The sequence below is a fragment of the Ammospiza caudacuta genome, chromosome 4 (assembly GCF_027887145.1).
Source record: "Ammospiza caudacuta isolate bAmmCau1 chromosome 4, bAmmCau1.pri, whole genome shotgun sequence".
NCBI lineage: Eukaryota > Metazoa > Chordata > Aves > Passeriformes > Passerellidae > Ammospiza > Ammospiza caudacuta.
This window is the reverse complement of record NC_080596.1, coordinates 55811232-55825099: the sequence shown is the minus strand read 5'-3', so window position 1 is coordinate 55825099 and position 13868 is coordinate 55811232. Positions and strand designations below refer to the sequence as shown.

Genomic DNA, 13868 nt, shown 5'->3' with positions numbered 1-13868 from the left:
AACAGCAATGTTCTCAAGGGTCCATTTCTTCTCATAATAGAAGACTTTGGCATAAGAACCATACAATAGATGGTTCTTAGCATCTCACTGGGTCAAGCAATAGTGTAGCAAAACACAGTCTGCTAGTTCTAGAGAAATTCTGGAATTTTACTGTAGTAAAATGGAGGTGCAACCTACTGCTTATAACAAAATGACCATTCCAGGAATTTGTCTGTGCCTCACTAAGGGAAAGTTCCACAAAAACGTCACCTCAGTGCTCAGTGGATGTCACAGACTCAAGTGAACGGAAACAAGAAGATATTAGGAAAGAATAAATTTGCTTCTTTCAGGTTTCAAACACCTTGAGAACTCTGCATTTGTAGCTCTCACACTTAATTTTAATAGGATGTTAAAATGCAAAAAGACTCAGAACACCACAAGGACAGTTCATAGGCACAAAACAATGTCAGTATGAGTAATATTTAAATAGATGAGCACTGAAGGAACAGTACAGGACCTCTCCTATGGTGACAATAGGACACGATGGTCACTACTTCTTCTAATACAAGAACTACAAGGCTCCAAGTACTACTAGTAAAGAACAGTTTCAAATCAAACAAAAGGCAGGCAACTCCTCACACAGGCAAGGCTGGTCTGTGAAATTGCTGAGTAAAGGATGTGGTAGATGCTAGCCAGTTTACTGTTTCAAAAAACAGCTGGGCAATTTCATGGCAGAGAACTTGACCAACAGGTGTCAAGTGGAAATAAAATGGAAAAAAAGCCCAATTAAACAACAAACCAACAACTCACACCCCATACACTGACTTGCAATTCTCCCAATCATAAAATTGCTTCGGAAACTACTCTGAGAGTACATCACTAAGAATTGTTAAATTCCTCCCCAGATTTTTCCCCAATTAAAGACCATTGCCAATGCTCAACAACAACCTACGAAGACCTTGAACAGTGCTCCATCCTTTATTGTGTAGACATCTTTTTTTTTAGCTAATAAACCCTTCTAAACACGAGCATCATTTTCAAAGCAGTTGCTCACATTTTAATTTCATAATGCTTCACTCACTCTGTCTCTCCCTTGCCCTCCCTTTCTCTCTTTTCAGGTTAAGGAAAATCCAGATGGGGTGCAGGTGCTGCAAAATGATACAAAGGTACAATAGAACAAGAGTGTCTTAGACTGAATAAAAGAAAAGCATTAAACCGTGTGTCTGTGCTTTAACCCCCACACCTGTTGCTTTAATTAACCACTGTAAAAGGTTAGAGTTTTCTCAAAGTTTACAGCATCTTTAGGTATAGGCATGCAGATTTCCTATGAAAGTCCTTTTCATTTACTTTAATTAAGGTCCACTTCTATAATTCCTATCCCACAAAAGGAATTGTGTTGCATTGAAAACTCTTATTTAGTAAAGTTTTTTCTAATTTAAGTAGCATGGGCTTCCCCCAATTCAGGAGGAGCAAGGAGCACACATTAGATCAGATCCTCCCTTCTCCCAAGCAATGGAAATGAACAGCAGTTCCTTGCTTCCATCATAGCTGTTAAATGTTGTTAGCTGGGGAAGAATTCCCATATTAAAAGTCTCCCTAGAGAGAAGGACTAGCTAGTTTTACAAAGAGCACATTTCAGCCCCACTGGAGGGTCACTGCTGCCCCTTGGCCACTTCTGTAGAAGAGGTAAGGAATGGGGAGAAAACAGTACTATGAGAGAAAAAAGAAAGATAAAGAAAAGAGAGAGGCCCTGGGAGAGGCTAGTGAAGGAAAATATAGAGCAAGAGGATGAAAATTAATCAGGAGTGGGGAAAAAAAGGACAAAAGACTTGAAAGAAGAACACCAGGAGAAAATTGAAGATATTTTAGCAACTGTATGAGGACATATTCATTTAAAATCCAGGTTATGACTACTCATTGGCTAATCAGCTCCCCAGAGAAAATAAAAAATAAGGCTGGAAACAAGCAATGAGTAGCACACAGTTCTCCGACATCCTCCTTATGCTCCTGGTGAATCTCAGTACAGCGGTTAGCTATGATCAGTCCCAGGAGAGAGCAGCCAACAGCACATTCAGCATTTCCATTTGGTTTAACTCATTCTCAGGACCCAAGGTAAAGTTCAGTGACACTCCTTCCTCAGGACTTTCAGCCCAAAAAGGAAGTTTAATCTTTTTTACTAATTATATTGATTAACATCATAAGTAATATTTCTTTACAAATTTTTTCTTACAAATTTCTTTACAAATTTTTCTTACTCCAGCTATATCTTTGATCCAGAAGAGGTACAATCATCTGGATGCATTCATGAAGTAAACAGCTATAAACACAATGAACAAGGCAGCAATAAATCAAAATTCAAAGAAAACAGTGAAAATGAAGAACCCAAAAATGAACTCCAGCAGGATGAGATAAACAAAACAGAAAATAAAAATCCAGTAAACAGCACAACAGAAACTCTCAGGAATCACAGAGGCAATGATTCTCAGGAGGATGGCCTTGTGAAGCGTGCTGCAAAGCTTGATGTTGCAGTCAATGGTGGCAACTCCTGTGCTCAGCACTCCATGCTCAACCCCAACACAAGCCCAGTGAAAGAATCCAGTGAAAAGGGAACCTCCAGCCAGTCAGAGGCTTCTCCAGCCAGCAACAGAGACTTTCACACCGAGTCAAATAGGTCTGGACAAGAGCTTGACCCAGAGAGAGGCAGTCAGAGTAAGGCAGCCAGTAACAGTATTCCAGAGTCCCAGTCTGCAGGAGACAGCATCTTTCGCGAAGGAAACTCAACACTGGAAACAGTAAACAATACCATAAAACTGCCAGATATTGATTATCCTCAAAATGGGAATCAAACTGGAAACTGTGTTGAAAAAGACAGCTTTTCAGTCAATTGCATACATTCAGACCAAAACACTGGTACTTCAGCAATACAGGACCAGGACCTTCATGCAATCCCACCCTGGCCTGTGAAAGAGAGCAGTATTGAACCTTTTAGAACAGACTCTGCAAGTTTGAGTGAGAGCCTTGCTGCTGGTATCATTGCAGTGGCTGCTACCAAAGTCCCACAGGCACCCACGCACACCAACAATAGAGAGGCCAATGGAGGAATTGAGGAGGAAGATGCAGAAGTTGCAGCAGCTCTGGCTGCTCTGGAAGCTGCAACAGCAGGAGAAGATGTGGAAGATGATGATGAGTACTAGATGGTTTCTTTCTAATACACTGGGTAAGATCCAGATGTTATTTCTGGATCAATATGAACAGATATGATATATAGCACACATGGAGAGCTGTTATGAACAGCTAATATAAAAGGAGGTGGGACTAAAACCTGGGTCCCTTCAGCTGCTTTATACAGCCTTTTAATTTCTACTGCCTGAGGTACAGAAGAGCTCCCTTGACTAATGGTAATACTCTTCTCAATGGGCCAAAAGAGGAGGGCAAACATCATTTCTTCCACACAGAATATTCAGTTGTACACCCACCTCATCTGCACTCATGCAAGTGTTTCCTTTCTTTCCTCATGAGGGTCTGTGCACAATGCTTGTTCCAGGTAAACTCCCATTATTTAAAATAGCATTATTGAAGCCATGGAGTAAGAAACCACATATTTTCATAATTAGCAGAAAAAAACCTACATAAATGAGCCAAAGTTCTATGATCTACTGAAACATGAAACAGGGAAGGCAGCTTGGACTAAACTTTACTGCGGCTATGGTTCCATTATGGATTAAGCCTAAATCTGTGCACGAGCACCTGGCACTGGAATGATAACATCATTTTTCCCCACACACCTCTCCCTTGACTGTGTTTGATACCCCAAGTGTTGCTGCTTCAGTTCCTTAAAACAGCAGAAGCCCAGCCAAATCCAAGAGAGTGGGTAATTTCTGTTGGTTTAATGTGCTAAAGTAGCTCATGTAAGAACTTCACACACACTATCAGAGAGGCCAGAGAGATCAAAATTCATTCCCTACCAGTTTGGACAGATTAAAACTATTGTAAAATGACAGCCTGAAACCTCTGAACTCCACTAAGTTTTCCAGGTGCACGTCACCTGTCTTGCCAATACAATTTTCAACCAGATTGTGTCTCAAACATCCCCAGCAAGATGTGTTTTGTTTATATGAAAACAGCAGGAGCCAATGTGGACTCCTCAGCTCTGCTGAAGTCCCTAAATTTACATCAGGAAAGGGACCAAGCTTCCAAGCTGGATTAAGCATAAAATCAGAAAACAGTTGCATTCTTGGATGGCTGCATTTCTAATGTGAGGGGAAAAAAAGGAGATAGAGACCAATTTGGTGCTGCCAATTCAGCAAAAGTATGGTTGAAATAGAACATGCTTAACATTTTATACTGAAATTTTGTGGTTTCAAAGTTTTTGTTATAAACTCCTAATAAATTTTTTAACCATATGAAAAATAATCTGGTGGGTTTTGTACTTTATGCATTTTCTGAATATAACTTACATTTAAGAAGTTCAATAAGATATAGCCCTCATTAGATACACGAAAAGCACCAACAGTGTATTTGCCTACAGTATACGTTGATTTTGATTTATCAAAACATTAATGAGTAGGATGGGTACCTAGGAGCACTTATGGTACCCAGGAGTACCTAGGAGCAAATAAAACAACCCAAAGTCTCAGCTGCTAGAGAACTATATCCAGCCACAGGCAAGTGTCACAACATTTTATCTGTAAAATAAAAAGCTTTACATGGTTTTAAAGTATTGTAGCACTGTTGACTTCTCTACCACTTTCCTATTTTAATAGGCCCTTCTAAGCCTTCTCCTAAGTGCATAAAAGTTTTACAGATCCATTTGTCTTTCTAAGACAACGACAATTCTGAGAGTCGGTGGAAGTGCCGGCACGTTGCCAGTACTGAGTTATGCTCGGTGTCACCAGTCCCGCTGTCCCTGCCCTGCCTGGGGCCCAGGAGCCCATTCACCCCCGGGGTCAGACCTGCCAGCCCAGCCCTGGGCCCTGCCCCCTGTGCTGTTGGCTGCCCCACGCCCTGGCTGGGGCAGCAGGACAGACTGGTGTGGGATCCAGCCTGCTATCCCCAGGGAACCCCTACTGCTCCCCACATCCCAGCCCCAGGGAGCCAGCAGCCCCTTGCTGCACCATGACACAAACCATGAAAAACAATTCAAGCAAAAAGGATGTTAAAGAAAGAAATGCCACAAACACCCCAGAAAACTTACCTGATTTTTTTCAATATCCACTCATTTCAATTTTTCTGAGCTCCAGCTCAAACTTCAAGTGGAAATCACAGCAAGTTTCTCACCTTGCTCCCCAAGCATTAAAACAAATTAGAGAGCCCAGATGCAGCCCAGACAACCCAAACCAATCAACTCTTCCATGGGCACCTGCAGCCATGGGCCACCCTCTGCACGAGAGCAGCTGAGCCACAGACAGTGCACGTCTTGCAGCCCAAGGTCTCATTGTCACAAATACAAGAGGCAAAACCCAGCATAAAGCAAGTCTATTCACTGCATTGGAAATAACTGGTCAGGGCTCTCTCACAGAATAAAAAAAAAAGAAAAAAAAGTCAGGCATCAAACTTACATCATATGGAAAGCTTCCATAAAATAAACCTGTGAGGTAGCACCAATATTCAGACTTCTTTTATCTGCTAAGTTAAAAGTCCCAGTGCAGTTTTTAAATTTAAAAAAAAAAAAAAAACATTTATATGCATTTTATATTTACACATGTAAATATGTTTACATGTGTAAATATAGACTTTCATACATGTGTTTATAGACTTTCAACCCTACCATTACACCATTGAATGCTAGGAATTCTTATTTTTCAGATTACAGTACAATTTTCACAATAAATGTGAAAGAATCACTTATGTAAGAAATAACTTTTAAATGCCACACACAATTTCCTCCCAAAAATTGGATTTTAAATAATTATGCGAGAACCAGATATTACTCAGTCCATCAGATGTTGATTCAAATAAACACAAACAACACTGCCAGCTTGAAGAATCCATTTTGCTCAGGGAATTGTGAGAGAAAAAAAATCAGTAACTTGAGAAAGCAGAAAATCACAGAGAAAAAATGCTACTGGACGCAAGAGTAAACTACTTTAAGACTTCTGTTAAAAATTACATATTTTTTTAAGACACCCAGACACTGTAACTTCAGCTACAAATCAACTGTGTTTCCTACATTCAGAGGGGTCAGTTATGAAGTATCATTTAAGTCTTTCAGTTCTCCTTTGATTAAAAAAATAATAATACGGATGATGGTTGGCCAATATCTAATAATTATTAGTGTTTCTGCACTCGATGTAATCCTTTATAGGTAAGTGTGAAGACATAGGTAGCAATAAAAACAGGTAACAGGATGGGAAACCATTATAAGAGTTGGTATTTCTATGAAAGTTTTTGCATCTTGGAAGCTCCTGGTTTATTTGTTATTCTTCAAAGTCAGTAACAACTTAAAGGGAATTTGCAGTCTTTCAAAAGCAAAGAGACATTGAGGAAGACTAAGTTTAGCACCTTCACATTTGGCAGTAGGTTTGGATTATTAAAAAAATCAGGTTATTGGATTATTTTAAAAAAAGGATTATTAAAAAAATTAGATCACTGCAGAGATTTCACTGGATTATTAAAAAAATTTAGATCACTGCAGAGATTTCACATACAACTACAGGAGTGGAAAACAGCCCAGTCCACCCTCAAGGAAGTTATTTCCTAGAGAAAATGCAGCAAGAGTAAACTTGTTGCAAGCAAACTTGACACTGCAGAATTCTTCAACTCAGCAAACAAAGTTCTAACAATTAAGCAGGAACCTGGAAATAGATAAATTCCACAAAGATGTGTTGTCATCTTATTGCAAAAGTTCCATACCTTCTTGGTGATTTCTCATGGGCAGCTCCCCGCAGCACTGCCACTGCTACTGCCACTGCTGCTGCCACTGCCGCTACTACTACTACTACTACTACTACTACTACTACTACTACTACTACCACTACTACTACTACTACTACTGCTGCTGCTGCTGCCGCCTCCTCCTCCTCCTTCTTCTTCTTCCCAGCACAGCCAACAAACTGCAATTCTCTCCTCACCCAGCCAACCACTTGTCTTCTTATTGGACACAGCTGTGGCCTGTTAAGGGCAGGCCTGTTCCTAATCTTTGGTGATTGGTACAGCTGCAGCTCCTCAGGTGTGAGACCGCCTTCTGCACGATCTTTATTTTCTTACATTCTATCCCCTCCCAAAGATGGAGGTGTTTCCTCCCCTTTTAAAGAACAAAGGTAATTGTTTGGGCAACTGTTGCTATGAAGATTTCCCATTAAAAATTAAAATTCGGAAACAGAAAATCTTATTTTCCTAAAAGATATTTCAGATTTGATTGTTTCTGTAAAATATCACTTTAACCATCATTTGAAGGGTGAAACAAGAAACCCTGAGTTGGGAATAAAATTTTAAAACTTAGTCTTGACCTTATGTTGTATTTGTAGTTTCAATTTCCTAAATGTGATTTAGTTTTCCAAAAGATTAATTCTTACCAATGTATCTCATTTTGCAAAATGAGAATACAATATCTCAACATTTACTAAGGTCTCTGTACATGGTATTCCACCTATTTATTCAAATGCCTATATTATACATTTTAATTACATTGAAACAATGATCTTAACAGATTATTTCTCTGGAATTTTGGTATCTTTCCCTGCATGTAGATGAAAATTGGAATCCACTAAATTGCACAAGAGCATCACTTCAAAATCAAATGTATTAAAACTTCTTTAACACGCTGAATATACAAAGAAGTTAAATTATGAAAGTAATTCTACATTAAAAGCTATTTTTAAACAATTCTGTTAATAAGACTTTCTTTCCAGACATTTTGCCCCACAGTTTAGAACAGAGATATGGCAAAATGTTTAACAGTAATTGTTAGAAGCAGATTAAAATTTTTTCATTGATCTTTTCAACATGAAATGCACTTGGCAGAGACTTTTTTCCTTACCATCATTAAATCAAAACAGAAACTCCCCAGCTTATTCCCTTGGCCAAGCTCTTCAAATTTCATACATGCACTGCTAAAGATATTAGTCTTAGGACTCTCTTCTCCATTACCAATTTTACTTGGCATCTCCAGGAGGTTTGTTTTTAAGTTTTCCTTCATCTTGAACCTTCACAATTCTAAACTTCAGCTCAGACAATCCTTGAACAAACTCATTGAGTAAACAGAAAGCAGGAAACTCTGCCTGCCCCTAAAACAGTACGACTGCTGACCACTTCTGCAAATTCTGTCCCATCTCCTTTGGGACTTTTTCCATTTCAAACTATGAACTGTTGAAGGTTTTGAAGAATCTAAATGTGCATCTTGGACTCTGTAATACAAATTGAATTAGATTATAGCAAATTAATGTCTTAACATAAGCAGCAATAACTTTTTAAGTGTTTTTTGTTAAATGCTTAGTCCAATTTCACAACAGAACTTATTACATGTAGCTACTCCCCCACTCCCTACCTATTTCTCCTTTAGTCAGAGAAAATAAATACTCCCTTGTACAACTTAGTTTGGAAAACAGGATTCTCTCAAAGAAGCAGGAAAAACATCACCTCTCTTGATTTTGTTTCTAATTCTGTTGTTGAAGTACACATCCTAAGCTGTTACCTCACAATGACTGTGATCAAAGCTATCAAGGTTACATCATTCTCTGCTCTGAATCTTGACTGACATTATTATAAGCAGGACTTAACAGGTTTTTGCTTTAATTCATGGCTCAATTACTACACACTAATAACTGAGAAACCTCTCATTCATTAACAAAACAAAAAAGCTCAGAAGTCTTTCAGGAAATACAGCATCCCAACATTATGTCAGGTTGAAGGCAACTTAAGTACTCAACCAATGCCACAAGAAAACCATGTCACATGAAGACAGCAGTTTAAGTCATTTATTTGCTCATTAAGCTCCCTTCTGTTTACTCTGAGCTAGAGATTAGCTTGAATATTATGAGGGTGCAGAAGCAGAGAGGAGAAAGGCAACACCCTCAGCTATTCACCTTAACCTCAAGCATGGCCAGATTTTCAATAATCTGTGATCACATATCCTATCCCCTCCCTGCTCTTAATACCTGGAGCCAGTACCAAGTAATTTACTTAGACTTATGCAAAATGAAAGGAAAGTAAGTGACAAAGGCAAGATAACTACAGAGCAAAATGAATGAGATTAAAACTCTCTTTGGGTATTTGAGGACAAACCATAGGGATCTGGCCAAGAATTAATAACTTAGGTTGTTTCCATCTCACATCTCTTTAGTTCTTATTTGAGATCCTCCTCCAAAAATAATGCATTAAATAATTTAGGGGCATTCCTCAGATTAGCTTTTTCATAAAATCCTCAGGGAAAAAAAAAATAGATCCATGCAAATGTCCTTAATTTCAATTGTCCTGGTTTCAGCTGGGGTAGAGTTAATTTCTTCTCAGTAGCTGTTAGAGTGCTTGGATTCAGAATATAGTGGTTTGGAATCAGAATAAGAATAGCATTGACAATACATTGTTGTTTTGGTTTTTTGGGAAGTCATGTTTATCCCAAGTCAAGGACTTTTTTTCTTTTCTCACACTCTGCCAGTTAGGAGGTGCCACAGAAACTGGGAGGGAGCAGAGCTGGGACAGGGGGCCTGGACTGACCAAAGGGAGATTCCACACCACAGATCATGCTCACTGGGGAGACGTTTGGGTGATGGTGTTTGCCTTCCCAGGTCACTGTTACACATGATGGGGCCCTGCCCTCCTGGGGAGGGCTGAACACCTGCCTGCACATGGGAAGCAGTGAATAATTCCCTGTTTTGCTTTGCTTCTGCTTTCCCTACTAAACTGTCTTCATCTGTCTTCATCAGAGCCCACGAGTTTTCCAGTGTTTACCCTTGCAGTTCTTTCCCCAGTCCCACTGGCACAGGAGTGAGCAAGTGGCTGCCTGGGGCTTGGCTGCTGCCTGGCGTTGAACCATGATGCCAATACAAGATGCACTACAGAGATTTTGCTGTGGCAAGAAGTAGTACAAGTTTCTCTGGAACAAGTCTCCAGAACAGATGAAATATTACAGATTTTTAATGGCACATTTCAGTTTGGTAGGTAAAAGTGACATGGTTTATCTTTTACTCATTAATCTGCTGCTTACGTAGACTTACATAAAAAACTCATCCAATTAGCATCTGCAAAAAAACAACCATACTAGAGATCCAGCATTAATCAAAAGCAAGACAAATTATCAAAAGCCTTACAAAAGAATATGCATACTCCACCCTGACGGGGAATGACTTTTCCAGATTCATGCACGAGTGTTAATTACCAGGCGATGCACGCTGCTATTGTTTTGACATACGACACACAGATCCTGTTCTTCCTCATTGCTTTGATTAAAAATTTGGCTCAGAGAGAAGTTTACATTGTTCCTTTTAATAACTGCAGCAGCTACTTCCACACCACTGCAGGGCAGGAGAGGGGCTGAGTTGCTGGGTCCTGACTAGCCACAGGTCTGCCCCAGCCCCATGAAGCCCCTCAGACCTCCCATTAAATCGGGACATTTTCAAATTTTTTTGTTTCATTCTTTTTTTACACTGACCCACTCCGACCTTTTTGAATTATCAATAAAAGCTTCATAGCTCCCTCTGCTGCCAGCAAGTATGAAATTGTTACTCGACACAAAATCTGCTTGCACCTGACAGAAAAATTGCACTCCTGTTTCTCTAATCATATATATGTGTAGAGTCCTTTGAAAACAAGATTTGAGAAATTTTATGGGTATTTTATTTTAGGGCTCTCCTAAGATTGCCGATTTGATTGGATAATTATTCTTACTGTAAATAAATATTGAAGACCTATAGTTAAATACTACTTTAATATGGTAATTTCAAAATACCTTATTCAATATGAAAATGAAACCATATTATCATCTGAGTATTTAGATGGGTATCTAATGACACCCACAAAACAAAAATCAATTATTCAGAGCAGTTCAGAGACTCATCTCAACTGCTTCTGCCCTATCACTACTATTTTTCAGTCAATCTTCCCAAGTGTTTCACACTCCCATTGCTGCCTCTTCTCTGAACCTGCCCTCCCGAGCAGTGCCTCTCCAAACCTGTCCCTCTGCATTAGGTACCAGCTAGGTTTGTTAGCTGCCTTACTGCCGCTGTTCTGCTCCATGCTGACAGCCAGGAAAAGTGTCCTGAATCCAATGCTCTCTATTCCCCAGGCCCATTTCAAAACCACCCCCACAATGGTGGAGTACCAGCACAAGTGCCTCCCATCTGCCTCTGCTGCACTTCTAACAACTCTGCAGCCCAAAAGGGACAGGGCTGGGAAGAGTGACTGAAAACAGACAAGGGAAGGGGGCATCAGAGGGTTTACACATCTAAAACTGAGGGGTTACACTGACAAAAAAATGCATTTGCTAATACATCCTCCTTTGTGTTGTAGCTGCAGCTACACTCCACCTTTGCAGTGCTAGAGGCTGCCTAGATGTAATTTAAGAGGCGTTTCAGTTTCAACAGGTGCTAGAGACTGACACAGACCCCACACAAGGCCTGACATACAGAGACAGATGGCCAAGCACTACCCACGTCACTGGATCTGCACTAAGTCCATGCCACAGGGGACTTGGCTTCACTTATCTAAACTTTGTGGCAAAATACACCACCAACCCACTCCTTTCCTCCAGATAATTTGGGAGCCACAGATAATTTGGAAGCTGCTTACTCTAACAGCATTAGAGCTTTCAGATCTTGACAGTGATGTCTGTTTGAAGGCTTCTGCCTTCTTGCTTCCAGCACTACAAGCCTGGCATCTCTCCTACCTTTTCTTTGAAAGTTAAAGCAACAGATTTCTGCCTTCCCAAACTGTTCAGCTTCCTTTTCCTTATCCTGGCCCAGCCCTACATATCTTTTTATTAGTTCTGCCTCAGCAGATGACCTCAACCTGCCAGGAAGGAAGCTCCAAGGCTGACAGGGTGTTTTCCAGCTCTGTGCAATGGCAGCTCCAGAATCAGCCAGCCCCCTCAGGGAGGCAAAAGGGAGCATCCAGAACAAGAGGTAACATCCAGTCATGGCTGGAGTAAAAAAAACCAGCAGCACCTTAGTGCAGGCTCCCTACCACTGGAGAAAAGTATTTAAAATTAAAAAAAGAAATCAACAAGTGGAAATTTCAGATGCCAGTATTTTGAGCCTAGCCTCCCTCAAACAAAATCCCAAAAATACAGGATTTCACTAAACACTGAGAAAAAAATTAAATCTCAATCCATTTTTATTTGTCCAAGTCTTACATGCTGTTCATTAATATTAGATAGCCAAGACTTAACCACTCTTTCCTTGTTTATCCATTAGCAGCAGCATTAGTCACTTAGCAGGGAAAAAAAAAGAAAGTGCCTAGAAACCCGAAATTAATAGATACAAATTGATTCATACTTCATACTACAGGTCACAGTTGGAAGTCCTCAATGATCACTAAACAACCAGGAAACTTAATTCCTTAGGAGGCAGTTTCACATTCCAACCCAGTAGGCACCTTCAGCATTACCAAGCCAGAACAGACCGTATGTCCTCCTCCCTTTCAGACAAGGCTAATCTAAAAAGCATCTTTTTAACCCACATGATTTTTGTATAAGTATGCACTTAAGTAAAAGCTCAATTCATTTGTAGGGGAAAAAATAACCAAAAAGAAAACAACCAGACAACAAATCTATCTGGCACCCTTTTCTTCTGTAATTTCTTATCATGCTTTTAGTGCCTATTTCCCTCTTCTGTGTCTTTCAGTTCAGCTCTGCTCACTGAAAGTGGCAGCCCCATCACTCCAGCAGCCTCATAAGAGCTCCCCACTTGAAGCTGTACACACACCCTCTGCAGGAATACTGGAGGCTGGGTCATTTCAGATAGTGCATAGCTGCAACATCTGCAGACTAAAGCACACAGGAAAACACTTGTGCTTCAGCATTCCCCCAGAACGGGAGCAGCTGGCTGCAATGACACTCACCAAGTGACACAACACACCTGGGAGTACAGGGACCATATAAGGTACCAATTTTGTCAAAGTTTCTGTGTATGTGAAAAACGGGCATATAGCTCAGAAAGAAAATGGCAATGACAAACCAGGTACACTGTGGCATGCTTTCAACTGAGACTTTCATACAGAGATTCAGAAGCAAAAGAAATGCTTTAATCCTTACCATGTTTCATAAATACATTGCACATGGGCTCTGTGTTCTTTACTAGTAAAATCAGATTTTATTAAACATTGAAGTAGCTCCCTGAACTATTTTGCTACAGCAGCATAAGGTAAGATCCTGAATTTTGGAATAATTCTTTACTAAAAATGAAGTGCCTGCAGTGGGGAAAAGTAATACAAGAATTAATCCATGTGAAGAAAACAAAATCCATTTGAAATAAATTCTTTGTGTTTCTTTTGAGGACTTGTCTATGTCAGTCCAGTTATAACAGGATTTTTCAAACTTTAATACAGTAATCCTCTTGTATTTCAATGTATGTACATATTGTCTAATAAAAACTGTGTACTCCACATACTACAAAGAATTTGTACATAAAAGAAAAAAAGAACAAAACAAAAATTCCTGAAAATGAGACCCATATAGTGTGTTGAATTTCCAGAAGCTTCAGCAGCAGCAGTGTCTCAATTCTGTCTGAAGATTAAGGCCTGGAAGGACTTTTAAATTTTTTTTCTTTTTTTAACATTCTCAATATAAAACACAGCTGTATATCAACCTCTGAAATTCAAAAACAGAGCTCAAAACAGACTCCATGTGACACTGCTAGGAGCACTGAAATAATAAAAAACCCCAAACATGTAAACAGGATTGTACACTGATAATCCCATGTCAGCTAGCCACAACTTGCTTCAAGGCTCCTTCAAACTAT

General features: G+C 39.7%; 1 protein-coding gene across 4 annotated transcripts in view; it reads left to right on the top strand.

Annotated features, from left to right (window-relative positions):
* C4H4orf19 (chromosome 4 C4orf19 homolog) overlaps nucleotides 1-4603 on the top strand; it is a 40258-nt gene extending 35655 nt beyond the window's left edge. For 3 of the 4 annotated variants that reach the window (XM_058804098.1, XM_058804100.1, XM_058804099.1), the window contains 2 exons: nucleotides 1098-1145; nucleotides 2240-4603. In XM_058804098.1, the coding sequence (XP_058660081.1) occupies nucleotides 1114-1145; nucleotides 2240-3173 (966 nt within the window). In that variant the 5' untranslated portion in view covers nucleotides 1098-1113 and the 3' untranslated portion in view covers nucleotides 3174-4603. Of the gene's footprint in view, nucleotides 1-1047; nucleotides 1146-2239 lie in introns of those variants that run through there. The other variant, XM_058804097.1, reaches the window with a different exon arrangement.
* The last annotated feature ends 9265 nt before the right edge of the window (nucleotides 4604-13868 follow it).